We start from the raw sequence: 25,154 nt of genomic DNA, 5'->3' as shown, positions 1-25,154 counted from the left end.
AAGTAACAGGAAGAGGAAAACAGATCAAAGTGCGATGAAGGTGGGGAACACTGAAGACAGCGGTGAGGAGGAACAAGGACGGTGGAAAGTTTGTTGAACGCGCGACGAGACGGTCACGTGCTACGTGACGAGCGCTTGTTTGGCGAGGTTTGTCGTGACTTTGGATTGCCTCCGGTGTCGAAGCTAAAGCACTTTGCTGAGAATAACAACGAAGGAATGTTCTGCACCAACGATGGCGAATGTGTATGGGTGCCGCGCGCACGACACTGTGTCCTATTTCGTGGCTGCGTCATCCAGTGTTGGCTGAAGGGTGTTGATTGCCCCAGACGGCGCCCGAATAGACACCGGGTCGCTCCGCCGCGCCGTGTGACGAAAGCTCCTTCTCTCTGTACATCCACCGGACCGCCATGTCCTCCACATTCTCTCCAACACCTGGCGAGCTTGCCATTGTCAATCAATTGTTTGCTCAGAACGACCCCCAGAAGTTCGGCATCATCACGGGAGAGGTTGCTGTTAAGATATTTGGCGGTGCAAAGCTCTCATCCACAACCTTGGGGAAGATATGGAGTATAGCAGACGCGGAGAACAACGGCTTTTTGACGCGCAAAGGTGTAGCTGTTGCCGTCAGGCTTATGGGTTGGGCACAAAAGGGCGACGATGTGTCTGAGGAGTTGATCAACAAACGTGAGTAGGGCTCGCAGCCAGCCTGAGGCCCTAGCAGGGTTGCAACACTCATTCACACTTCTGGCAACAAAACAGCTGGACCCTTGCCTGTGCTCGAGGGATATCCACAAATCCCTGCGCAACGTGCAGCACCGAGTCCTTCACCGAGGTCCCCTCCTCCACCGGCGCTTCCGCCATTGACGACTATGGACAGGGCGAAATTTAATCGACTGTTTGTGGGCTGTGGGCCGGTCAACGGCTTGCTCAACGGTGCGTCTTAGCTTAGTCATGTTGTGTCCTGTCGTGTTCTCAAGCTCTGGCTCAGGCGAGAAAGCCAGGGACGTGTTCGTGAAGTCCAAGCTTTCGGTTGAGAAGCTCTCTCAAATATGGTTTGCACTACGCCTTCTTTTTTCCTGGCGAATCCTGACGATTCTGGTTCTGGTGCAGGAATCTATCCGACACGCAAAGCCGAGGCTCGCTCGATGCTACTGATTTCTCCATTGCGATGTATCTGATTCAACTTTCGATGTCGGGCCAGCTCTCTTCGATCCCTGCCACGCTTCCCCCCGGTTTGTATGAGCAAGCGACTGGTAGGAATGATGGTGTCACTGCACACGCTACAGGCGGTAGCGGCTCTTTGAGCCCAACGCTGACAGGTTCATTTCCGCCCCGCTCCGCAACTAGCGCTATCCAGCCGCAATATACTGGTCAAACTGTTCAGCAGCATTTCACCGGCCAGCCTCTTCCTCACCAGTATACCGGGTCTGCATTCAAGGTAGCGCCTACCATCCCTCCTCGGCCCGCGCCAGCCGTTCCACCTTTCCCTGTGCCGCCAACTGCACATGCACCACAATGGGACGTCACGCCCGCAGAAAAAGCGAGCTCGGATAGATTCTTCGATACCCTTGATAGTCAAAAGAAAGGCTATATTGAAGGTGATGTTGCTGTACCTTTTATGTTGCAGTCCAAGCTGGCCGAAGATGCTCTGGCGCAAGTCTGGTGCGTGTTGTATCTCCCAAGTCAGTAGATAGTATGACCTCATGTCGCATTCTGGCATTGTGCTCTACAGGGACCTCTCCGACCTGAATAATGATGGCCGCTTGACTCGCGACGGTTTCGCAGTCGCCATGCATCTCATTCAAGGAAAGCTTACTGGTAAAGATATTCCCGCCTCTCTACCAACCTCTCTGGTTCCACCGTCGATGCGGACGAATGGTGTCGCAGCATCTCCCCTCCAGACCCAGCAACCGCAGCAAAGTGAAACCATTAGGGATTTACTATGGGACGAGACTCCCCCTCCATCGGCTATCACTCCACAATCCGTACAACATCAACCAACTGGTTCACTCCACATGTCTCCCAGCGCATTCTCCACTCCTTTTCTTTCCACTCAGCAGGCGTTTGCCGCTGCTCAGGATCCTTTCGGCAGCTCCACCAGTAAGTCGTCATTTTGAACATAGCACTCATCATTCATAATTTCCATCCTGCAGCCACCAAAGATCTTCTGGGTGATGATGATGATGCCGGCACGACCTCCCCTCCCATACATGATCATTCAGCCGAGATCGGAAACGTTCAAAACCAATTGGATTCAACCAAACGCTCGTTGGAGACTACCAAAGCCGAGCGTACCAGCATTGAAGCTACCATCGCTAATCAAGCGGCACAGCTATCCGCTCTCCAAACGCAGCTCAGCTCGGCGAAGGCAGCCTACGAAACCGAAACGCGTCTCCTTGCTGCGCTGCGGGAGCGATACACTAATCAGACAACCGACATAAACAAGGCTAGGGAGGAGCTCATCCATGCGGAGAGTGATCTGAGTGCCGTGCGTGTGGAGAAATCCGAGATCGAGCAACATCTGCTTCGGGACAAAGAGGAAGTCCGAGACTTACAGCGGAAGATGACCGAGGCGGGTAGCACCATCGAACACGTGAAAGTGGAGATCGAGAAGGCAAAGAAAGACGCAAAGCAGCAAAAGGGGCTATTGGCTATCGCGAAGAAACAACTGGCCACGAGAGAGACTGAAAGAGCTAAGATCGAGAAGGATCTCGAGGAGGCGAATGCAGAGGCCCTGGCAGCTGCAAAAGAACGGGAAGAGGCAGAGTCATTGCTTAGCAAGGAGATACCGGCCGCTCCGTTCGCGAACGACGCACATACGACGACGTCTCCTTCGGTGGACAGTTTGGCGTTCGCCGCAGCCCAGCCTCTCCCCGCTACTCCTGGCAGTCCGGGATCCATTATGAGTGGATCAGGAAGCAAGAGCAACAACCCTTTCGAGAGACTTGTGATGTCCCATACTGGCTCGTCGACTCGCTCTCAATCACCGTTCTTGCCATTCACAAATGCATCAGTCCCAACACCGTTCGTTGCGCCCCCTCCCCCGAACGGCACGGCAGCGATGACAGATGATCCTTTCAGCTTGGCTTTCGGAACCGAGGAGCCCACGAATGTACCATCCTCGGGACTTACAGATGTTGGTGCAGAGCCACAAAGCTTAACGCCCAGGCTGCCATCCATCAACGCGAATGTCACTTCGACTGATGAAATGTCTTCGCCTCTCAGTGACAACGATATGTTCAGCACGCCACCTACAACTGCTGTGCCAGTCCTGGCACAGCACTCTGGATCTATGAGTCAAGCTGGCAGTTTCCCTGGTGTAGAGGCGACTCTTTCCCAGCTCTCCCCTGCAGAGGCATTTTCCTCTGAACCTCCCGCAGCGCACGAGCCGGAGACTGATCTGAATGCTCCGCTCAAGGAGATTGACATCGACGAATCTGATAGTAGTGACGACGATACTGAAGACAGTCAGCCTCTTGCCACCTTGGTGAAGAGGGCATCCAACATCCCCCCAGCGCCTCAGGAACCTGCCATCGCCACTAACGAAGCGACTGGAGCTCCTAGCACTGGCTTTTCGTTCGACGATGCGTTCGTTGAATCGTCTGGTCAGGAGACTCAAGCTGCCCCTCCCTTGGCACAGTCCTTGGAGAAGGGGCTTCCTCCTACATCCCAAGCAACTACTCCATTTGATTCGTTTGCAGATACACATGTCCCCCCGGCCATCGAGACAGTGCTAGAATCTCCTTCCAAGGTGCCTGCTGGCGTGAGTGATTTTGACGAGGCGATGGGCAAGATCCCTGGTTCTGCTTCCGGTACATCGGATCCTAACTTCACGTTTGACAATTCGTTCGACGATAACTTTGATTTTGGCGCTGCGAGCGGGACTGCATTTCCTCCTGCTCCATCCTCCAATGGAAACGCTGCCCCTGCACCGTTTCTAGCGGTCGCCCCTGCTCCCGCTCCTGCTCCGAAGAACGACGGGTTTAACTCTGTCTTCGCTCCACAAGTCAGCGCTCAGCCGCCTTCTCTGACATCGCTTCCTCAGGCTGCCCCCGCTCAAATTGCGCCTTCGCTTTCGTTTGATGACGCATTTGGTTCAGCATCATTCGCCACTCAATCGCAGCCGAGCCAGCCTTCGGCGAGCAGCGAAGCCCATGGTATCTCTTTTGATGATGCATTTGGTGGCGTTGGCCCATCACAGGCGCTAGCTTTGGACGACAACTTCGGGACGGCTTCGTCACGAGCGTCGTTTGTGCCTCCTCAAACCCAATCGCCAACCAGTGCAACGCCTTTTCCAACTGCATCCCCACCTCGTGACTCTTCATCGTCCTACAACGCGTCTCGGATGTCGGCGTCTCCGCCGGTCCGCGCAACGTCACCCCCTCCCCGTGTGTCCTCTCCGAAACTCAGGCCGTCGACAGCGTCCTCGAGCAAAGACGGCCATGAGAAGAAGGAGCCGGTGAGGCACTCTAAGCTCAGCGTATGTGCTTTCCTCTATTCTGTAGGCTCTATGGTGCGACTCACAAGCTCTTAGATCCGATTGCCCTTTGGGAAGAAGAAAAAGACCATGGAGCCGGCGCCCCTGCCACCCTCACAGCTTTCGCAGCACCTGTCGCCCTTGCCCGAACCTACCGCTGTTGGGACGACGACCCCTGCGGTGGAAGATGATGTCGAGCCTGTCAAGCAGCTGTCGGCCATGGGCTTCAGCCGTTCGCAAGCAGTTGCTGCGCTGGAGGCGAATGCGTACGACTTCCAGAAAGCGCTCAATAGTTTGCTTGGTTCTCAGTGAGGTTTTTTTATGTTCATCGAAGGAAAATAAGGAGCCCTTGTATTCTCTCTCTCTCTCTCTTTTGACTGTAAAGCTGCAAGCGATAGTGCTTGGCTTTGGTACATTCGTTTGATCCTATCTACATACAATCCTACGGACGCTCATTACTAGCTTTGTTTCCGCTCTCGATTGTGGCATCTATTGCTCCGTCGATTCTTATCTGCTCTCTACAGATTCGTTATAATGAATGATGTGTTTTGCGAAAGCTATGCCAGGCAGGGTGGCTGGGTCAGCTGATAACAATACCACCCCGAGCGGATACCAGTTCATGGCCACAGTCTGTGCTCGCCCATTGACCTTAACTGCCGCAGTTCAACAGGGCTTTATACCTCTCTGCTCATCGCCTCCCATTCACCCTCGGGGCACATCTACCGTTACCCTGCGACAATCCTATTATTATTGGGCTCGTGCCTCCCTGATACAGTATAAAGCCAGCTAGCCTGGCAAGGGTGCTGGCATCGCAGCCTCTCTTCCCCTGTTCTTCTCTTCCTAGCTCTGTTGCTCTGGCGTGCACCCTCGACGTTCAATACGCTTGATGCCTGCATTTGATGTTGTGGTCGTGGGCTGCGGGGGAGGCCCCTCGGAAACGAATTTGTCTGCGTGCGTCGTGCGAATCTGTCCCATGTCTCAGCCTCGGTGTACTGACGTCGCCCTCGGACGCGCCTGGTTGGGCTCCTGCGTAGCTATCTGCTCAAGCCTTACGATGCCGCGTGGTTGGACGGGACCGTCGCTCTGGAAGCTGGTGAGTCGCGCGCGTGCTGCTGTGGATGCGAACGTGCGCTCAGCTCAAGTGTGCACCCAGGCTCCGGGCTCGGGACGCTGAGCTACGTCATGGCGCTGAACCCCAACCTTTTCGATGATGAAGACGCCCAATCCACCTGCGGCCTCTCAGCATACGACGTCTACTCGTCGATCCGGTAGGTGCACGCGCGCACGCGCACACGAGTCTCGCCGGTCGCTCACGTTATTCTGTAGCTGTTTCCTCATCACCCACGCCCACTTGGACCACATCAACGGCCTCGTCCTCTCCGCGGGCACGCTCAAGGGCCCGCGTAAACGTATTCACGCCGCGCGACACGTTATCGACAACATCGAAACCGTGTTCTCGGATCGCGTCTGGCCGAAACTCGCCTCCTGGAGCGCGAAGGACGACGATTACAAGCTGATGTACGACCCGTACGTACACACAGCCGCCCTCCTCCCTCGCGCGCGTGCACATCTGATCCGGGCCCGGCGCCACGAGGCCAGGCTCAAGTTCACAAAGTCCTACCGGACGATCTCCCCCAACGTCTCCGTCCGCATGACGGCGGTCACCCACGGCCACAACGACACGACGGGCGTGTACGAGTCCACCGCGTTCTTCCTCCGGCACGACCCCTCCGGGCAGGAGCTGCTCTTCTTCGGCGACGTCGAGCCGGACAGCGTCGCGTCGCGGCCGCTCACCCTCGCGACTTGGCGCGCCGCGGCGCCCATGATCCCCGAGACGCTCGGCGCGATATTTATAGAGTGCTCGTGGCCCCTCGGGCGCCGCGAGGATCTGCTGTACGGCCACCTGAGCCCCGAACACCTCACCGACGAGCTCGCGGCGCTCGCGACGGAGGTCGTGCGCGCGCGCGGTGGCCTCGAGGAGTGCGCATCCGAAGACGCGACCCCGGTCTCGAACGGGGGCGGCACGAACGTCGGCAAGGCGCAGCCCGCCACGACGGGCAGGCGCGTGGCGCGGAGGGCCAGGGTCGCGCCCTACGGCGTTCCCACGCCGCACGGCCACCCCCAACACAACATGGACATGGACGAGCCCCCCTCCTCGGATGTCCAGGCCCTCCGCAAGAAGCCGCGCCCGAGCCCCGTCGACCCCGAGCTCCTGCGGGACGCGCTCAAGGGCCTGCGCGTGTACATCACCCACTGCAAGGACGACCTCGAGGGCCGGTACGATCGGCCGATCCGTCACGTGATCGCCGACCAGGTGCGGGAGCTCGTCGAGAAAAAGCGGCTCGGCGCGGAGATATTGAGCGTTGAGCAAGGCTCGCGTATAGGTCTGTGCTATTCCGAGCTGGGGCTTTCGTCGCGCTGACGCTCGTCTGCGCCTCTCTAGTTATTTGATGCTTTCATGGACGATCTCTCTCTCCCTCTCTCTCTCCTATCGTACATTCACGTTTGGGCCCATAAGCACCGTGTATCCTTAGTCGCTGTAGCATTACTCCCCCGTCGCCTTTGCTGTCCACCGTCTTGCTTAACTCCTTTCTCTCTCTCTCCCTCCTTCTCTTAGCCTACGAGCATACCTACCCCCTATTGGCGTTCGCCCTAGCCCGCGACCGTCTTCACGGCCTTTCGATGTTCTCGCACGTGCCAGATGCCCATTACAACAACGAATTATGTGTTATACGCCCGTCCTCCTCGCCTGTAAGATCGTTTGTACTTTCGAAGATAATCATAAGGGGTCGTGGCGAGCTAAGTAGGGCTTGCGTGCGTGCACCTGGCGCAGCCGGGGCATCCTCGACGGCAGCTCGATCCGCGCATAAAAAGCATCTCTGGTGCGGGACAGACGGGTCCGGTATAAAGAAAGAAAACCCGAGTGAAACATGGGAAAGACAGAGTGCGGGGGAAAAAAGAAGAAAAAAATTATGGATAGGACAGCAGAGCAAACAAGAGGTATGTAGCAACGACGCAAAGCTATCGACTGCGATCACGACGAGGCGTAGAGCTTGACGACGCCGTCCGCGCCCGCGCTCGCCATGAACGGCAGCGACGGGTGGAACTGCACGTCGAGCACGCCCTCGTGCGCCTTCTCCCGGTGGCTCGTGATCTCCTGCACGCACGCGCGCGTGCCGAGGATGTCCCAGAAGCGGATCGAGCAGTCGTGCCCGCCCGAGAGGAGCGAGAAGCCCGCCGCGTCGATCGAGAGCGAGGTGACGCCGTCGAGGTGCGCCGGCATCGAGTGCGTGCATTGGCCTGAAATTCAGAAAGAGGCGCGGGCGCGTTAGTGTGCTTGCGCAGCGCGTGGAGTCATTCCTACGCATAGAAGAACGGCACGGACCTGTTTCGATGTCGAAGACGCGGATGTACTTGTCCTCGTGCGCGGTGACTAGGAGCGACATCGTAGGATGCGAGACGAGGCTGTTCACCTGCGACGAGGGCCCGTCTGCAGCAAAACGCACGACGCGCGCGGTGAGCTCCTTGATCAAGACCCTAGAGCACCCACGAGGACGGGCTCACCGTGACCGGGCTCGCTCTGCAACCGCATGAGCTCCTTCCCCGCCTCGATGTCGAAGATCTTCACGACCGCGTTCTGGTACGCGACGGCGACCTTCTTGAGGTCGACCTTGATCGCCTCGACGGCCGTCGCGCCCGGCATGCCCTCCGTCTGCTCGCCCTCGTGGTCCAGGCCGTAGTACGACCACGATAGCTTGAGAGCGCCGCCCGCGGGCCCGCTCACGTCCCACACCTTGACCGCGCCCTCCGCGCCGCAGCTGATGAGCGTGCTCTCGTCGCGCGCGAGCGCGAGGTCCCAAACCGCGTCCGTGTGCCCGACGAGCTCGCCGCGCATCCGCGTGCGGTCGAACGGCGCGTACGTCGTGTGCGCGGCTGGCGGGAGCGCCCACACGCGCACGGTCTGGTCGAGCGAGGCGGAGTAGAGCAGCTGGCGCGACGGCGCGATGACGAGCCGGGTGATCGCGGCGGAGTGTCCGCGGAGCGTGAGCCGCGGCTCCACCTCCGTCACGAGTCGCGCGCTGTACATGTGGGGAGAGGGGTGAGCGGCATTAGTGTTTTTGCGATCAGCCAGGGGAGGGTGTGTGCGGGGCGGGGCGAGATAATTATACGCACGCGGATGAGGCGAGGCCGGCGACGTCCATGCGCCATATTTTGACCGTACAGTCGTCGCCGCCGGTCGCGAGACAGAGTTCTGTGGGGTGGAACGCGATCGCACGCACGGCGTCCAAGTGACTGAGAGGCACATCAGCAAACGGGTTCACACGCTCAGATTCTAAAGGAAAAAAAAGGGAGAGACGGAAACGGAAACGGAAGAAAGAGCGCATCGATCGGACGGGCCCCCAAAATAAATCACGCAGCGACTGACTTTCTCAGCGTCCGTTTCGGCTTCCACGCCTTGGCCCCGTTGCTGTCGTCCAGCGCGCCGGACTCGTCCTCGTCCACCTCGCCTTCCTCCTCCTTGCCCTCGTCGTCCGCCTCCTGGCCCACGCGCGGATCCCACGAGGCCGCTCCACTCGCGACAATGGTCCCTGCCTGCGCCGCGTCGTGGGCCATCTTCAGCTTCGCGCGCCACTCCCCTGCGTCATCTGGACGGAAGATCGCCGTGACCTGCTGTGCCTCGGCCGCGTCCCTGTCCTTGTCCGCGTCCTGGCCCTGTGGCTGCGGGACGGGCTGTCCCGCTTGCTGTGGTGGCTGAGACTGGGGCTGGAGCTGCTGCTGCTGATAGGGGTGACTCATGGTGCCAGAGAGTGGCGGCTGGGGCTGCGGTTGCACCGGGACCATGCCGGGACCCCCTCTCGGAGCGGGCGAGGAGGACGGGAGGATGCTCATACCGTTGAGAATGGGAAACTCCTTGCCGACCTCGGGCATAATTTTGCGTGGGCGCGCGCCGTAGTTGAGCTGCTCGAACGAGGGAACGTTGGGGAGCGTGACGGGGAGCGCGGGGTTGGCGAGCAGCTGGCGCGTGGGGAGCGGGTTCATGGCTTGGTGGGACGTCAGATACGATATTTCCTGTAGGCACCTAGGATGAAACCGAACATAGAGTCAGCATCTGGGGTCGCGAGGCGACGGGGAGGGACGCACTGCTTGAGGTAGTCGCGGCTGCGCGCTCTGCTCTTGGGATCGCGCCCAGGCGGAGGCTTGCCCACGGTGGCGGCGGCAGCGGCGGGGCCGTTCGTGCCGACCCAGTTGGAGGTGGCTGTGGCTGTCCACGCGGACGGGCGGCTCTGGGAAGGATTGCCGTTCGGTATCCGAGTGTCGGGAGGCAGCAGGGAGTCTGGGCGGAGGGAGAACGAGCGTCAACGACGACGGTGCTCGAGATATATGCCACAGGGTGTATCGCGACGGGGGAGGGAAGAGAGGACGGACCTTCGCTGCGGGGCGAGCTGCCGCTGCTGCCCTCCTTGTTGGAGAGCACGTCGTCCTTCTGGGACTGCGCGCCGGGCTGCTGTCCTGGGACGGACTTGGGGGCGGGCTGGGGTTGCTGGGAGGAGGAGGCGGCGGGCTGGGTGAGCTGCTTCGATCTGGGGGGCGGGGACACGTCAGTGTCAGTGTGGGGAAGGGCGCGGGCGGGCGGACGGGCGAGAGGAGCGACTGACCGCTCGACGCGGAGGGCGTATTCGAGCATTTTGATGCGGCGCATGAGGTCGACCTTGATGTTGTCAAAGGAGCGGCGCTCGCCCTCGAGGAGGGCGATGCGTGCCTGCAGAGGTCGGGCGGTGGGAATGAGCATTGAACGAGGTCAGCGGGGCGGGCGGGGACGTACGCGCATCTCGGCGCGCTCGATCTCCCACTCGTTGCGGTCGCGCTCGTAGCGGCGCCATTCAGACTGGAGGAAGTGGAGGACGTTGGAGAGGGTGAAGTCCTGGCCGTTCAAGGGGGGCGGAGGGATGTCTGCGAGGTGCTGCTGCTGTTGCTGCTGTTGCTGCTGCGGGTGCTGTTGCTGTTGCTGTTGCTGCTGCTGCTGCTGCTGCTGCTGCTTGTTTGGCTGGACGGAGGCCAACATGGGGATCTGTATGTGGTGGGGGTGGATGTGGTGGGACGGGAAGGGCGGGAGGAGGTCCTGGCCGGCTCTGGCTCGCGACGGCGCGTTGGCGAACATCCTGCACAAACAACGTTACAGCCACAGCCGCTGGCAACCACTCCTCTGCTCGAACAACGCGGGCGCGGTCGGGGGGGATGGCGAGCACACCGCTCGACTGCCTCGTTCCTGCTGTGTCTCTTCAATTGGGCCAGGCCCGCTCCCGCTCGAGATCTCGCTAGCGCACTCCGTTTTACGACATCTCCCTGCCCCGTGTTCACGCACGCACCGCCAATCGATGCAGCCCTCCGTGCTCATCAGGCGAATCGCGCCAACGTTCACTGCACCCGTCCCTCGAGGCACAGGACCAGTCTCTGACTCTCTCTCGGAACATACCAGGTCTCGCGCTCTCCATGCACACTCGAGCGCGGACATCGCGAGCACCAAGGATCGTGTTGCGATCCGCACACGCTGCGCGCTGTCCATGAGCGACGAGCCTCATTTCACGACCGGATAAGAGATCACGCCTGCGCACGCGCGCTCAGTGCTCACCCGCAATTTCAGTGCACCACCAACAGAGCAGCCCTATTAGATCGCGCAACGCATGCATGAATGATAGGTCGACGCAAATATCCAACAGCGAACATCTAATAGCACAACAGCAGCGCCCATCGTGCACCCCCGCAAACCGTTTATTTCTTCCCAGACCTGGCGATCGGCGAGAATGATGAGGGGACGAGTCCGACGCAGAACAGAGGACGCACTTCTTGATCCCGCCGCCGGGCGGGCCGCCTGCAAATCCCAGCGGGTCAGACCGATGACGATAACGAGCACGACAACAACGGCTGCGCGCATGTCAGGGAAGGAACACGCGCGACGCTTACCCTTCGTGGCTGTGTGTGCGCAAAACGCTCGATCAGCGGGGGCGGGGGGCGGGAAAAGAGGGCAGCATGTGCTTGCCTTTCATCTGTGCGGCCTTGAGCGCGGCGGCGTCCGCCTTTTGCTTCTCCTTGAAGGCCTGGTCTTCCTCGTCTATCTCCTTCTTGTCCTTCTTGGGCGCCTGGCGGCGGCGGCGGCAGCGGCGGCGGAGGGATTGGGGATAAGATGGAGATGGATGTGAGTGTGGGCTGGGGCCATGAAGAAGAACAAACGGACCTTGAGAGGCTTGAGTTTTCCACCTTGTCTGGACATCGTGAATGTGTTCGTGAGCGAGTGTGTTTGAGTAGAGCAAGTTGTGAGGACGAGGACGAGGACGAGGAGAGGATTTGCACGGCCACGTGCGAGCAACCCATCGGGATCTTATCTTATCTTATGACCCTTGGTTCGCCAGAGTGCGATCATCCAAAGCTCAGTAGTCTCTCAGATGTCCGCAAGGTGGCTTTCGGTCGTCCTCTTGCTTGTCTTGCTCTCCACAGGACCGTCCATGGGCCTCTCGGATCCTCAAGCTCGTTTTCAGCTTCACCAGGGCGACGAATGGACGGTGGAACTGTCTACGGAATGGGACGTGAGTCACCTCTAGTACGCCCATCCGCCCCCTGCTGAGATGCATCCACCGCAAGGTCCTGGGACCGTTCCCGATCCACGCCCGAGAACAACACTTCCTCTCTCCCTCCTTCCCGCTGAATCGTGAGCCCGATCCCCCTGCTTCATCCATCCGCCGTCTCATCCTCCATCCACACCAGTCTCCCAGCCCATCGACTTCCACAAGTCCTGGCCATCGTCCTACGCCGACGGCGGCCTCGTATCCTGGTCGACAGTCAACGCGACGGACTCGGCTTCCCCCGACCCCGGCAACCTCAAGGTCTCCTTCCCACACATACGGTGCGTACTAGAACCTCGTCCTCCTCACGCACGCGCACGACTGATCGAAGCCCGGTCGGAAGCACAGGTGGAGCGCCCTCCGCGCGACAGAGGGCTGGGCGGCGCTGCAGCACCACGCCGTGCTGCACACCACCCTCACCGTGCACGCCCCACAGCCTCTGTCAGAGTCCGAGTCGCAGCCCGAGCCCCAGGCCGTCCTGCCGAACCTCATCGTCACCCTGACCCAGGGCGCGTTCTTCACCATCCTCCCCGCGCACGATGCCGGGTCCTCGTTAGACTCCGCCATCGTGCCGGAGTGGTACTCCGGGAACATCTACGCGATGGAGCGCGCCCCGCCCAAAGCCGTCCGCTTCCCCGCGCCTCCATCCGCGCGCGGATCGACGACGTACGACGTGTTCGTCAGCGGGGACTACGAGGTACTCCCCACGCAGCAGAGACGAGCCTTGCCAGTGGCCGCCCTGACACCGTCCCCCGCCCGCTCTAGATCCGGCTTTTCGGCGACCCCACTGCGCGCGGCGAGGACACCCCGACGCTCGACATCACCATGACCGCGGCGCTCGAGCCGCCGGGGCCTGTGCCCGTCGTGCGCCAAGCCACGCACGACGTCGCGTGCGACTTTGTCGACGGGTTCGCGTTCGGCGACGCGCTCGGTGTCGGCCTGCGGAGCGTCGCGGGCTGGTGGACGGTCGACGCCGCCGCCGTCCCGCACGGCGTGCGCGCGCAGGTATCGCAGCCCCTCCGGCTTCCTATTTGTTTCGTGCGGCCTTGCGTGCGCTGACATCGCTCCCTCGATCGCCGCGCAGGGACTCGACGTCGCGCTCGTGCGGCCGCAGATGACTATTGCCCCGGGCCAGACGCGCATCGTGCCCCTGCGCATCGCGCAGGACCCGCGCGCGCCGTTCGCGGGCGATTCGCTCACCGTCGAGCTCACGCTGGCGTCCGGGACGTCGAGGACGACGGTGTCCGCGACGCTGCCCATCCGGCACCGCGCGCACGCGCTCGACGGACCCCGCGCGGGCACGGGCACGGCATCGGAGGCCCTCGTGCAGGCGTCATATTTCTTCGCGGGCGCCGTGCCGACCGCGTTCAACGTGCTCTTGCCCCTGGAGCCGACGCCGAGAGGCGAGCGGCCGCGCCCGCCGGTCCTCGCGCTCCGTGAGTCGCCTTGCCTGCCCCATTTCCATTTCCCCTCTCCGCGTGCGCAGAGCCCGAAAACTGAACGCGCGTGCGTGTGTGGCGCAGATGGCGCGGGCGTCGATGTTCTCGCTGATTCTTTCTGGGCGGACGCGATCCCGCGGCAGAACCTGAGCTGGGTGGTGATGCCCGCCGGCCGCACGTCCTGGGTGAGCTCGCGCGCGCCGACCGCTCGACGATGTGCAGCGCCTATCTGACGCGGGCGACGTAGGGACTCGACTGGCACGGGCCCAGCGCGCAGGACGCGTGGCAGGCGGTGGACGCGCTTGGGGCGATTCTCGCGCGCGCCGAGCGCTGGGGCGCGTGGCGACTCGCGCCGGACCCGCAGGTGCTCGTCCTCGGCCATTCGAATGGGGGCCAGGGCGCATGGTACCTCGCCGCGCGCTTTCCGGACAGGGTCGTCGGAGGTGAGCCGGGCCCCGCCTTTGCTGCTCGCGAGCGCCGGCGTGCTGACCGTTGTAAACTTGGAGCGCAGCGGTCCCTGCTGCCGCGTACATCAAGGCGCAGGCGTATGTGCCGCTGACGCAGTCGAGGTGAGCCGTGTGTGGACTGGACTGCGTGCGTTCGTCGCTGATCGTTCGCGCGTCTGGCACGTTGACAAGGTCGGCGCACTTCATCGACCCCTCGCTCCGTGCGCTCCTCGAGACGTCTTTCACGCCCGACGACAACGACCTCTTCATGTCGAACCTCGTCGACACTCCCATACTCGCAATACACGGGTACGCGTTTCCCAGTCCATCCGGTCGTTCACACTGATGTTGATTCGACGAACCTGCCGTCGTTGTAGAGGCAGCGACGAGAACGTACCGACTTGGCACACCAGGGAGCTGGTCAGCACGCTCAAGACGTGGAACCCAGCCGCCAACATAACGTGCGCTCCGATCCGCCGTCCCGCCCTCACAGCGACCCCGACACCGTCCTGACCTATCGTCCCCAGCTACCACGAAGCTCCAGGCGAACCGCACTGGTACCCATCCGTCTTCAAGAACGAGCAAGTCGCGGGGTTCCTGCGCTCGATCCTGCAGCCCGAAGCGCAGCCGGAGCGGCGATCCAGGTCGTTCACGCTCACTGTCGCCCTTCCGGCCGAGAGCGGACCCCTGCACGGCTGGAGGATCCTGACCTTGGCCACACCGGGCAGGTGAGCGCGCTGTGCCTTGCAGATGTGCATGCCCGCACCGCAGATGACGCCCATATATGCTCGTCACAGACTCGCGCGGCTAACTGTCCAGGAGCAAGACGGTGCCGTGTCCGTCAGGACCTCCAACGTCGCCAGCTTCTCGTTCGACGTCGTGCGCGCGCGCGTGGCATCCCTGAAGGTCGACGGGGCCGAGCTCCGCCTCCCTGATTCCAGCCTAGATGCCAAGGCGATCCACGTAAAAAAGACCGCCGACGGATGGGAGGTGAGTGCCCTCAGCCATCGACTCTCCGCGCGGCCTCTCACGTCGTCCCTCCGGAAGCCGCGCGCGCCTAGAGGCGCAGCGGCGCTACTCGCACCGCAGCCGTCCGGCCGCCTCGCCACGATCCTGCAGTCTGCTGGCCCGCTCACCATCGTCGTCCCCGCCCTCCACGCCTCCTCGCGCGCACTGTCCGTCGCGCACCGCCTCGCACACGACCTAGACGTGTACCATAAGCTCGACGCCGAGATCGTCGCGGACGGCGCGGCGCTGCAGCGCCTCGGCGCAGGCGAGCTGGGGCCGGGCAACGTCGTCGTCGTCGGCATGGGCGGCAGTGGCGACGCGGCGGCAGAGGGGCGCTTTGCGCGGCAGGTCCTCGGGCTCGGGAAGACGGCCTTTGGGATGGACGACGGGGCTATGCTCACGTTGAGAGGACAGCGTCTGGACGAGCCCTCGCAAGGTGAATCCGCTGGCACGCAGGGTCGCGTGAGCGGCGAGCGGCGCGAACTGACGCTCTTTTCCCTAGGCGCGATCTTCTTACATCCGCACCCGACGAATTCCTCGGCCAGTATGCTATTCATGATCGGGAGCGACCTCTCGGGCCTCGAGAGGATCGCGAGGCTGTTTCCTATCCGCACTGGCATCTCATTGCCAGATTGGCTGGTGATCGAAGGCGAGGCGGACACGTCGGGGGCTGCAGGCGTACAGGCGGCAGGGTGAGTTCTGTCGGACTATTGCGAGGCTGAAGACTCAAAAGCTGTTGAACGATTTTGAAGGCTATGGGACGCAGAATGGAGCTGGAAAGAGGTCGTCTCTTGGCACCATTAACGAAGCGTACGTAGGTAGTGTGATACAGGGGATATATAGGTGTAAGTACTCATCGTAGGACCTAAAAATCAAAGTTCGAGTCTCACGCGGATGCCTTTTAAACACGTTGACAGAGGGAATGATGGTACAATACAGTGTGTGATAGATAATAGGAAAGCCCAGAAGAGAATGCACGAATGTAGATGGGACAGATAGCGCGAGCAGAACTACGACAAGCGATTCTTTCATGACTGGAATATGGACCTCGCCACCTGAAACCGCCACCTACGTCAGCAAGTGGTCAAGAACTCAGGACTCGACGACTGACACTCTCGAGAAGTAGGGTAACCTCAGGCGCAGCCCGGATAAAATCTTTGCTCCAAAAGTCGTACTTGGGGTTGCGGAGAAGTTCGATGAAGGTGACCAAGGCACCCCACGGGTGAGGGCGATGAACAATGAACCTCTCCAACAAAACCTTGGTTACAACTTCACTGAACATATCGTCCTTCACTTCGACGAAGAGGTAGAGAACGAGTGAGCTAAACCAGTGGGTGTGCGCGTTGGGGTAACGAAGGTGTAAGACAATGGAGCTCAATAGATGGTGTTGACCTATCAGGAGAGTTAGCCAGGAAAGCAGGCGTCAAGAAAAACACTCACCCTCAGTGTCCATGCTCGTCGCCAAATATCTCAAGGCAACCACACCAGGGTCGCCAGCGTTGAACAGAGAGGAGCCACTCCTGGCCTTGGCTTGAGCTACCGAAGACACTCCGATGTACATGACCAAAGAGTTGATCAAAGACAAGTTGTAAGTCTCCGAGATTCCGTCCGAAGGTGACTGCTTCAAACGATCTTTGAGAGAAGGAAGGAAGGACGGTGAACCACGATTGAGGAGGTATTGATCGAGGTGAGTGCGAAGATCACCAGTCTTCAGCCCAGAGGTGAAATCAGAAAGGATAGGAGGTATAGGTCCCATTTCGGGAATCGAATCAAATTTGACATTACGAAGGTGCGGGTCGGGGAGGGTCAAGGTGGGGGGGAAGGCGCTAAGGACGATGTTGCGGAGTTGGATGCAGCGAGGCGGGATCATATCGCAGAGGCTGAAGTAATACTCGCTGAGGAACTCGGGAAAGTCGTGGAGAAGTACAAGAAGCAATCTCAGCGACCCGCGATAAAGGTCGCGGGACGATTGCTGCAATTCGGCAGACTTGAGGAAGGGAGAGAGGAACTTGAATAACGAGAGTAAGAGTTTGTAGAAGGCCGACCATCCCTAAATAATGAACATTTAAGCGCCGTGAAAAGATGTCCAGGAAAAGTAAAATTACCTCGCGATTTTCGGATAAGAGAAGTTTTGGCATAAACAGCCGATGAGAAATGAGACTCATCCACGAGAATGCAAACCCAGGGAAGTACGTCGGCTGCAACGAGCTGAAAGTGTCACTGCAATGAGGATGTGGTAAGTACCAACCAGCACTCACACCGACTAGAAACATACCTGATGGCAAGGAGTAGCTGGAAGTAGACTGATCCGAGATGACCCTCGATGGCATGCAGATCATTGATCAAGCTAGAGAAGAAGCGGAGGAAGGGTTTCTGTTGGAACGCGGGTCCTTGTTCCTCATGCATGTTAGCAAGCACCAAGACAAAGATCGAGAGAATCTTGGTCAGATAATGAACCTTCGCCTGGTCGTTGTTGACGCCGGATGCATCCCCGTGGTACTTGATGATGTAGACAATGAGCCTTGACATCGCATCCAAAGCATGGAATGCGTAGGCGTAGTCACCTGACGCCATGCACTTGAGATAGCTGTTGACGCTAGATTCTGCACACACTCGGAAGAAGAACGACGAGACGTCCTCGGCCTTCAAAATGCCCTGCTTTGTCAACTGAGTGATATAGGCGACGAATGACTTTTCCGGCGAATGAGAGCGCTGGAAAACGGTGACCCATTGCTGGAACCAGATGAAGAGCTTTTCACGAAGTTGTTGCGTCTCTGACTTATTGGCAAATGTGCGCGCGGTGACACCATCTCCAGCAACCTGCGAGGGTCGGCGAACACCCCTGAGATCTTCCAACAATCGGTGGGTCCTGTCGAGGCGCAGTCAGAAAGAAATCATAATGTTCATAGAAAATGGACATACTCGTCGTGTCCCTTCCCGGACTGAGCAATCTGCGTGAGGACCTCAATCGTGAACGAAAATTGACTCTGGGAGGCAAGGGGAGGGTCGCAAGTAAGGCATTCGCGGATGAGACCGGCAGCGAAGTTTTGGAGGCTTGGACGCTGGTCCCCGGATAGTAGCTTAGCCAACTGCTGATCCTGTTGAGCTATAGTGATCAAGCCACTGCGAAGCAAAGTTACGGTGACCGGGATGTTGAGCTTGCGCTGATCGGATGATGCGTCAGATATGCCTCGACAAACTGGAAAGAACACAAACCCACCTCGTCATCGGCATATATTAACCAGGTGATCGCCTCCTTCGCCACATCTTCAAACGAGTGACACAGCTGATCCAATAGGGCCACATAGATATCCCGGGCCAACTGAGAAGGAGTCTTGTACAGAAGTTGAACAATCTTCTGCGAGATTAACAGCGGTGTGCGGTGGCGATCGGGAGACTCTGCAGCGAGGTAAAGGATTTGCCTAACCAAGTGACGAACTTCGTGATTGGACGCCAACGCAGCAAGAGACTGGATTGGGAGTTGAATCAAAACAGCCTCTAGCTCCTTGACCAAAGCCTAGAGCAATGTGAGTGGATTGTACAGTAAAAAGATACACCACTTACACCGAACCGGTCCATAGCTTCCTGATGAGACGGCACTGTTGGTACTGTGAGGGGCTGATCCATGACCGGGGACGAAGGGTACATCGCTGAAGACAGTGGATCATGACGAGAGTATGACATAGTCGACGACGGCCGACTCGCCCAGCGACGTTTTGTGTCCAAGCCAGCTTCCAAAAACATAAATCTATGCACAGTGCCTAGATAATCAAGCTTGCTCACCGAAGTCTTCATACACGCCGATCTGATTTGGCTGAACTCCGCTTGGTTTAATCCTGAGAGGATCCGGTAGAGTTTGAGAGAAGTTGGAATTAAGCGCAGCGCTGTCCCAAAACATCTGACCCCGATTTGTCTGTGAAAGAGTGCATAAAGAACTTGAATGACATGGTGCATTGATTTACGAACCTGACGATGACGTCGCCGAGCTTCATACGCAGGAGCAAAGCTTTCGTCCACATCGGCGATAGCACGTTCCATGGCTGCCTTCTCGATGGCTTGGCAGGCCAGGTCGAGATTCTCTTGAACGAGCATCACAACCACCGGGTCAGGGATCATTTGCTATAAGCTTATGTCAACGCTGGACCATATCCCATGAAATTGTGCAGAGCGCACCTCACTGAAACCGTGTTCAATCAAAAACTGGCGCATATGGCTCGACAGGTTGCTTCGCAGCGGCTCCTTGCAGGTGACGAGGGCAAGGCTTCCAGCTAGCTTTTGTGCCATGCTGTGCGCTGCTTGACGCAGTGTTTCCTCGTTTCCTTCCGTTGCAAAGTCCTTCGCTACAAGTTCGCGGGTCGAGATGCCCGCAATCGTCACAGAACGTTCTACGACGGGAAGGATGATCTAGTGAGATAAAACGTCAGCGTCCGAGTTTGCGTTCGTGTGAGATATGTCAAACTTACCTCTCGCACAGACCGATCGACAGCCAGTTGAACAGCGCGTTTGAAGGTGTGGTTGGTGGAGAAAGGTGCGAGTTGAGCGTTGACGGTGACATGCTGAATGAGATCCGACAAGATGACTTCGATTTGAGATCCAATTACACGCTGAGCGTCGGTAGCATTAGCAGATCCCAGGGCCAACAACGAAGAGCCGCCTTGCATATGGACGGATGGATCGTAGCCGCCCATGGGCAAGGAGTCTATGTCGCCAACATAATCGGGTAAACCAGGCCCTGACATCGGATCGCCGAAAGGCCTACTACGCAGGACCGCGGTGGCTTCGACGGTATCGAGATCGATGTCCAAGCTTTTGCAGAGCACTTCGATTTCAAACTTCATGTTCAGCTTTAGTTCCGCATAGTGGTACAATTCCGCAAGCAAGCTGACGACCGCCATAAGCCAAGGGTTCGGAGGTCTAAACACTTTCGACTTCGCCGCGGGCTCCAACGTTTTGCAAACGAAAGGAATGGCGACAATGAGTCGACCGTTGTCATAACCCTCGACGAGCAGCTCCTTGAAACCTAAGTTCTTGTGCTTGATCGGTTTGTCCCGGGCTAGCGTGATGGTTCCTAACCAAGAGCCCATGTTCTTGAGAATCGCACGTTCGGAGCTCGACTGCATCGTTTTTTCCGCGTTTAACAAGTGCGCCGATTTTGCAATCGTCTCCTGGAGGACAAACTTCAGAAGAGTCCCTTTGTCGAGAGCGTCCAAGAACCGAAGGTATAGCTGATGATTGTTGGGCTCCGTGCTGACACGCTGATCGACAAGATAGTTGGCAAACCATCGAGCATAGTCATCTTTGAAGGAGCCCTTCATGTCCTCCAACTTGCTGTCAAAGTTTGTTGGGGCCAGATTGTTCACAATGAAGAGAATTTTGTCCGAAACCTCTTCCGGAGGCGGCTCCAGGGCGTCGTCGTACTTATCGGGTTTGATGGAATTAAATACAGGTAGGGGTTCCGCGGGAGCAGTGGAAAGGGCTCTCATATCCGCCGGGTTAATAGAGCTGTCGTTGGCGTTGGCGAGGGCTCGCTGGATGCTGGCAGCGAGATCGGGGCGAGCTTCCAGCAGGTGGGGTATGCTGAGCAGAGCCTGGCATAGAGGCTGCCACTCTGAGAGACGGGATTCGAATCGCGACAGCGCCTGGATACCGAATTTGAAAAGATTGGTCTCCGGAGAGCAATTCAAGGCATCGATGACATATCGGATGGCGATACCAAGAGGGATGTAGTCAACGAGTTCGTACTGGATGATGGACCCAAATAGGTAGCCAGTCATGGCCAATTCCCGAGGAGGGTACCATGTTTGGAAGAATTTATACTCATCAAAGAGAAAGTGGAGCATGCAAGAAAAGATTTCGTGGTCGCGGGAATTGGATGAATTCTTGTTGCGCTGCAGCATGGCGATCACCTCGTCGATGGTTATGTGTTCGTCATACATCTGCTTGAAGATACCATCCACCTCAACCTCAATGTCCGATGCATATGTGACCACGGAGAAGCCTGGCTCGGCATCAGAGCCAGGAATCAAGTTCATCAGGCGAGGGTGTATCTGGAGGCAGGCGTTGCGGACTTCAAGGCAATAGTCGACGTCGTTAGGGTGCATGATACTAGCACTGTTCGCAAGCGTGTGAGTAGAATGTCGGCACAACAAGTAGAATACTTCTCACCTGTTACGGAGGACGCGAAGAAATATGGTAATCGTCAATGGATTCAGCGTCATGGTCCGAGAGTCAACTGCCGCCTCCGAGATCCTGGTTGCTTTCTCGCTCTCCATTTTTGTGTCCAAGAACGCGATCACGTCGTGGAGGAAGTCCGCACCATGAGCCGTAACATTGTCTGCCAACCACTTGTCGAGATTCAGATATTCTCTTCGAGAAGCCAAAGCCGCAACATCAAGCGCAAAAGCGAAAGGCCGGACATCTAACAGAGCATCCAAAATCTGGGAATATCGTAAGTAACAACGATCGATGCTTTACGAGCGCATTTACCTTTAAATCTTGTGCAACATCCAAGATTCTGGTGATGTTAAGAGGACTGTCCTCATAGAAATCGCGGAAAGCGTTGGTGAGGTAAGTTGGTTGAATCTGCCAAATTCGCATGAAAACTAATTGGTGATTAGGGTGTCCAGCCAAGAACATATTGAGGAGCTTCTGAGAATATTCCAGCCGGATTTCGTTCCAGGACAATTGCTGATACATATGTCAGAGCGAACGCTTCAATCGTAGAGAAATTGTACTTACAGGAGCCTCAAGCAATCCCATGTGAACTAACTCCGCGCTTATGCGGACTGCTTTGTCCAACATCTCCCGCACGAAATTCCTTATATCAGCGGAGTCCGAATCCGCCAGGCGGACCAACACTTCGAAAAGATCCAAGGAGTTCCAGGTATGACCCTGGACGTTCGCAGCGAGGGCCTTAATCGTTGGGCTGGCGTTAGTAACATCATCCATCGTAACAATTCGCCGACCAGGCAGCGTAACAAAATTAAAAGTGTCGGCTGGGAGAGAAAGGAGAGCGTCCAGAAGGCGTAATTGATACAAGGAATTAGACCACATTGACCAGAAACCAGTCACGGCATGTACTTCAGCCTCGCGAGGACTGTTCAACAAGATGGCAATCAGCAGCTTGAGAGTCGCTGTATCAACACCATTGCGATCCGGGATGTCGAATGCTTTGATGGCATTGGCCCAGTTCAAAGGGACAGACTGCGGAAAGCGTCAACATGCAAACCAGCCAATGAAGTGATGACAGCTTACATAACTACTTAGGGCTCTAACAAACGCATTAACGTCACCTAGAGTCGAGCCCTCCGCCGCTTGCCGAGCCAATGTCGACATGTACTCGATGACTTGGGCGTCCCGTGGAGGGTTGGAGTCGGACACACCGAACCGAAGCAATAGTGCGCGTACAGTGTCTACGTCATTTGTAATCTCAGGCCCAAATTGATTGAACGCCTGAACGAGGGTCGTGCCCGGCGGTAGACTTGAACAGACGTCATTTCGAGAAGACCGGAGTGATAATCGAAGCATTCCTACCTCAAACGCGGAAAAATCTGGTGCAACATGGGCGCAACCGTCTCCGACCCATACTTCGCCTGTGCCGCTGCGATCAGCGCCTGTCTCTGGGTCGCGTCCAGCGTCGGCGACTCGAGCGACGGCGCGACAAGAAGGTTTGACAACAACTTCGCGACCTGCGATGGCGACAAGTCCGCGTGATCGAAAGAAGGGTGCTGACACAGGGACAGCACGGCGTTCTCAAAGTCTACACGTATGATGGTAGATGCCTGTTGAGAGAGCTCTCTCCGTGTGGGCGCAGACACAATGGACGACGCCAGCACGAGCCGCTCGAGCGGGCGCAGGCCTATACGATCCGCAAATCGCACGAGGTCGAAGTGCCGAAATATATCCCCTTCACCCCGATCGAGCCCATCTCTAAAACGATCCGCGAGGAAAGGGTCGCGCGCAAGACGCTGTGTTTCTTGAACAAGTAGGCGGAACGTGAGCGAAGTTGAGGTATCGAACGCGGAGAGTGCGGCAGTCGAAAGGAGTCGGGACTGGGAGTGGGCTATGAGGCGGCGGATGAAGTGGAGGTATGTTTCGATCCCATGCTGTTCAGACAGCTGCAGCGGGCGGTAAAAGAGGGCGGTAAGGTCGCGTGTCGTAGGCAAAAGCAGTGCGAAAAGAGCAAGATGCACGTACCGAGCGGATCTCGGCTTGGTTTCGCTCGAAGTTGTCTTCGGTGAGAGTGGAGAGAAGAAAAACGATTTGAGCCTTGACGATCGTGTGTATGTTGTTGTTCGGAGGGTTGTCCATGACGGGGGTTGGTGCAGCTGGAGCCTCCGTGCGTCGACCACTTCCTCCGCTGCCAGAAGTCGCTCTTATGGTTGAGAAGGGAGGTCCGTAAGGCTGAGAAAAAGACGCAGGCCGTCTATGACGGCGAGCACAATGTCAAAGGCTACTCAGGCTCTCCGCCGTGTGCACCTACGCGCGGACTGTCTGCACTCATTTCCAATCTCCGCTTCAATTCCAGTGGCTAAGCTCTAAGAGCTATGTTGCTTGTCGGCAGGTTTGCTTGTTAACGGGTCCTGCAGAGTAGGTCCTACTGTAGTGGTAGTCCCTGGACTCATGAAACCCAATTGACTCGTTCGCGAGGCTCACGGTCCCCTTCAAATAACCTCTCATTAACCATTAATGCTGTCTGGTATCATCCAATAATACAAAACTACCTAGAAACGATGTACAAACCTATTCAAACCCTTCCCTATTGATAAAGTGCCAATAACCCGGAGAACAAACAAATCGAAATGGCGAAGAGCCGGGGACTCCATAACGCGGCATCGTTACTCTGCGCAGATTGTGCCTGTCGTGTAATTTGAGGCGCGTACTTGCACATCGCAGCGCCCTTCAAGATCGCATCTGGTACCAGGATGACGGGAACACCGCCCTTAGTATACTCAACTTCCACCGTTCCATTGCTACCAACGGCCCATTGGGTGCACGTGAAAATGCTGAGGGTGCAGAGTTATTCAGGATTTGTGTCAACGTATAAATGGAGGGCTTACTCTGTGGAAGCGAAACTATTGTCCCAAGGCGTGTATGCCTTGATGCTGATATTCGCCGGCTGGCATTTCCCGTTGTGAGTCTGTCAATATTAATCGAGGGGGATTGAACAATGCGTACCGGCGAACCAATGTTCGTCAAAATTGTGATGACGTTTCCTCTCATGATAGAAATACCGTCAGGCTCGGTCGTCAATACTTGTGTTGTAGAGTTCAACCAGCTTGTCTGAACAAGATAGTTGCGAAGCTGCATTGATCGACGTGAGCAAAAGAGGACATAACGGATGCCCAGAAGAACGGATGGCATTTCAGCCTACGTGCCTGGTTAAGAGTGGCGGTCATGTTGTACGCCGTAGTCTTCTGGTAACCTGTCGGCCACAAAGCTTCACGGTTGAACTGGAGAAACAAGTGCTCAGTAGATGGCAGGTCATGTCACGGATGCACATACAGGATCAGCAGCACCGCTAAGACTCTGCTCCTGGCCGTAGTAGACGATCGGAATTCTGCTCGAAGATCAATCGCACTCTCAGCGGAAAAATTCGGGATACATACCCATCCTGAGAAGAGCACCAAGTTAGTGTTTCACTTGAGCAAAGATAAAAAAGACTGCTTACCGACATAAAATTAAAGGCCATTGCATTACTGTCATCCGATGAGCATGCCGAATCTACCAAATTCCAAGTAGGAATATATACTCACTAAAGCGATTGAGGATCGACGGAAAGATTATGCCAGCGAGGAAGATCCTGGTTCTCCAAGAAATTGCCTAACACGGAAGTGTCCTACAGAGGTAATATTGGGCAAGGACGAAACACACTTCGAATGTATCCACTTGCCTTCATGCTCTTCTGCAAATGCTGGAGCATGAGCGTGACGGCCGACATGTTTCCTGGACCCGGGATGCTAAAGCCTTGCACGAGGGCATCGTACATCGGGTAATTCAGGATGGAGTCCATCGAGTTCTGGTACGTGGAGGCCAAACTTTCATTGGACGTCAGAGAAGGAATCCTCGTGACAAGTGAGTCGCGGTGCACTTACGCGACATCGTCACCAAAGACCTCGCCCATGCAGAACACGCCAGCTTTGCCACAAAATTGTGGCCAAAATTC

The 25,154-nt window shown here is 57.5% G+C and overlaps 6 protein-coding genes across 6 annotated transcripts; 3 read left to right on the top strand and 3 right to left on the bottom strand.

Annotated features, from left to right (window-relative positions):
- Window positions 1-407: 407 nt before the first annotated feature.
- On the top strand, window positions 408-5,036 carry HETIRDRAFT_457436 (uncharacterized protein; the record flags this gene model as incomplete). The annotated part of the gene is made up of 8 exons (XM_009544197.1): window positions 408-684; window positions 760-933; window positions 989-1,052; window positions 1,111-1,232; window positions 1,287-1,662; window positions 1,733-2,100; window positions 2,154-4,480; window positions 4,535-5,036. The coding sequence occupies 8 exons, from the start codon at window positions 408-410 to the stop codon at window positions 4,787-4,789; spliced, it is 3,963 nt and encodes a 1,320-aa protein (XP_009542492.1). The 3' UTR covers window positions 4,790-5,036.
- Window positions 5,037-5,125: 89 nt separating this feature from the next.
- Window positions 5,126-6,899, top strand: HETIRDRAFT_181115 (cyclic-AMP phosphodiesterase-like protein; the record flags this gene model as incomplete). The annotated part of the gene is made up of 6 exons (XM_009544196.1): window positions 5,126-5,428; window positions 5,512-5,570; window positions 5,631-5,745; window positions 5,804-6,004; window positions 6,077-6,431; window positions 6,657-6,899. The coding sequence occupies exons 1-6, from the start codon at window positions 5,364-5,366 to the stop codon at window positions 6,897-6,899; spliced, it is 1,038 nt and encodes a 345-aa protein (XP_009542491.1). The 5' UTR covers window positions 5,126-5,363.
- A 438-nt stretch (window positions 6,900-7,337) lies between these two features.
- Window positions 7,338-9,139, bottom strand: HETIRDRAFT_438374 (uncharacterized protein). The gene is made up of 5 exons (XM_009544195.1): window positions 8,904-9,139; window positions 8,651-8,770; window positions 8,042-8,556; window positions 7,863-7,967; window positions 7,338-7,777 (listed from the first exon to the last, which is right to left on the bottom strand). The coding sequence occupies exons 1-5, from the start codon at window positions 9,089-9,091 to the stop codon at window positions 7,512-7,514; spliced, it is 1,194 nt and encodes a 397-aa protein (XP_009542490.1). The 5' UTR covers window positions 9,092-9,139; the 3' UTR covers window positions 7,338-7,511.
- Window positions 9,140-11,472: 2,333 nt separating this feature from the next.
- On the bottom strand, window positions 11,473-11,747 carry HETIRDRAFT_100726 (uncharacterized protein; the record flags this gene model as incomplete). Its single annotated transcript, XM_009544194.1, has 2 exons — window positions 11,473-11,616; window positions 11,712-11,747. 2 exons carry the CDS (start codon window positions 11,745-11,747, stop codon window positions 11,473-11,475), a joined length of 180 nt encoding a protein of 59 aa, XP_009542489.1.
- Window positions 11,748-11,919: 172 nt separating this feature from the next.
- On the top strand, window positions 11,920-15,793 carry HETIRDRAFT_150141 (uncharacterized protein; the record flags this gene model as incomplete). Its single annotated transcript, XM_009544193.1, has 15 exons — window positions 11,920-12,060; window positions 12,116-12,182; window positions 12,239-12,377; window positions 12,445-12,793; window positions 12,862-13,101; window positions 13,181-13,532; window positions 13,620-13,720; window positions 13,783-13,978; window positions 14,047-14,104; window positions 14,174-14,290; window positions 14,359-14,442; window positions 14,509-14,709; window positions 14,779-14,971; window positions 15,029-15,681; window positions 15,742-15,793. 15 exons carry the CDS (start codon window positions 11,920-11,922, stop codon window positions 15,791-15,793), a joined length of 2,943 nt encoding a protein of 980 aa, XP_009542488.1.
- On the bottom strand, window positions 15,760-24,936 carry HETIRDRAFT_154447 (uncharacterized protein). Its single transcript, XM_009544192.1, has 26 exons — window positions 24,882-24,936; window positions 24,745-24,827; window positions 24,660-24,687; window positions 24,494-24,549; window positions 24,367-24,441; window positions 24,167-24,292; window positions 24,049-24,107; window positions 23,876-23,994; window positions 22,523-22,748; window positions 22,244-22,469; window positions 21,728-22,192; window positions 21,476-21,676; window positions 21,155-21,426; window positions 19,453-21,100; window positions 19,163-19,393; window positions 18,956-19,108; window positions 18,773-18,902; window positions 18,554-18,720; window positions 18,210-18,506; window positions 17,912-18,153; window positions 17,810-17,858; window positions 17,265-17,767; window positions 17,095-17,209; window positions 16,430-17,039; window positions 16,101-16,381; window positions 15,760-16,044 (listed from the first exon to the last, which is right to left on the bottom strand). The coding sequence occupies exons 5-26, from the start codon at window positions 24,385-24,387 to the stop codon at window positions 16,018-16,020; spliced, it is 6,168 nt and encodes a 2,055-aa protein (XP_009542487.1). The 5' UTR covers window positions 24,388-24,441; window positions 24,494-24,549; window positions 24,660-24,687; window positions 24,745-24,827; window positions 24,882-24,936; the 3' UTR covers window positions 15,760-16,017.
- Window positions 24,937-25,154: the final 218 nt, after the last annotated feature.

Source organism: Heterobasidion irregulare, assembly GCF_000320585.1.
Source record: "Heterobasidion irregulare TC 32-1 unplaced genomic scaffold scaffold_02, whole genome shotgun sequence".
Lineage (NCBI taxonomy): Eukaryota > Fungi > Basidiomycota > Agaricomycetes > Russulales > Bondarzewiaceae > Heterobasidion > Heterobasidion irregulare.
This window is presented reverse-complemented; position numbering and strand designations above follow the sequence as displayed.

Excerpts from the sequence above, each read along its gene's own strand:
- HETIRDRAFT_438374 (XM_009544195.1), bottom strand. The coding sequence starts at position 9,091 with ATGGCCCACGACGCGGCGCAGGCAGGGACCATTGTCGCGAGTGGAGCG. Across the intron at positions 8,771-8,903 it reads CCGAAACGGACGCTGAGAAA|TCACTTGGACGCCGTGCGTG; the intron begins GTCAGTCGCTGC and ends TGTGCCTCTCAG. Across the intron at positions 7,968-8,041 it reads GCAGAGCGAGCCCGGTCACG|ACGGGCCCTCGTCGCAGGTG; the intron begins GTGAGCCCGTCC and ends GTTTTGCTGCAG.
- HETIRDRAFT_154447 (XM_009544192.1), bottom strand. The coding sequence starts at position 24,387 with ATGACCGCCACTCTTAACCAG. Across the intron at positions 24,293-24,366 it reads TGACCGCCACTCTTAACCAG|CTTCGCAACTATCTTGTTCA; the intron begins GCACGTAGGCTG and ends CGATCAATGCAG. Across the intron at positions 17,040-17,094 it reads TCTTATCCGAAAATCGCGAG|GGATGGTCGGCCTTCTACAA; the intron begins GTAATTTTACTT and ends TTCATTATTTAG.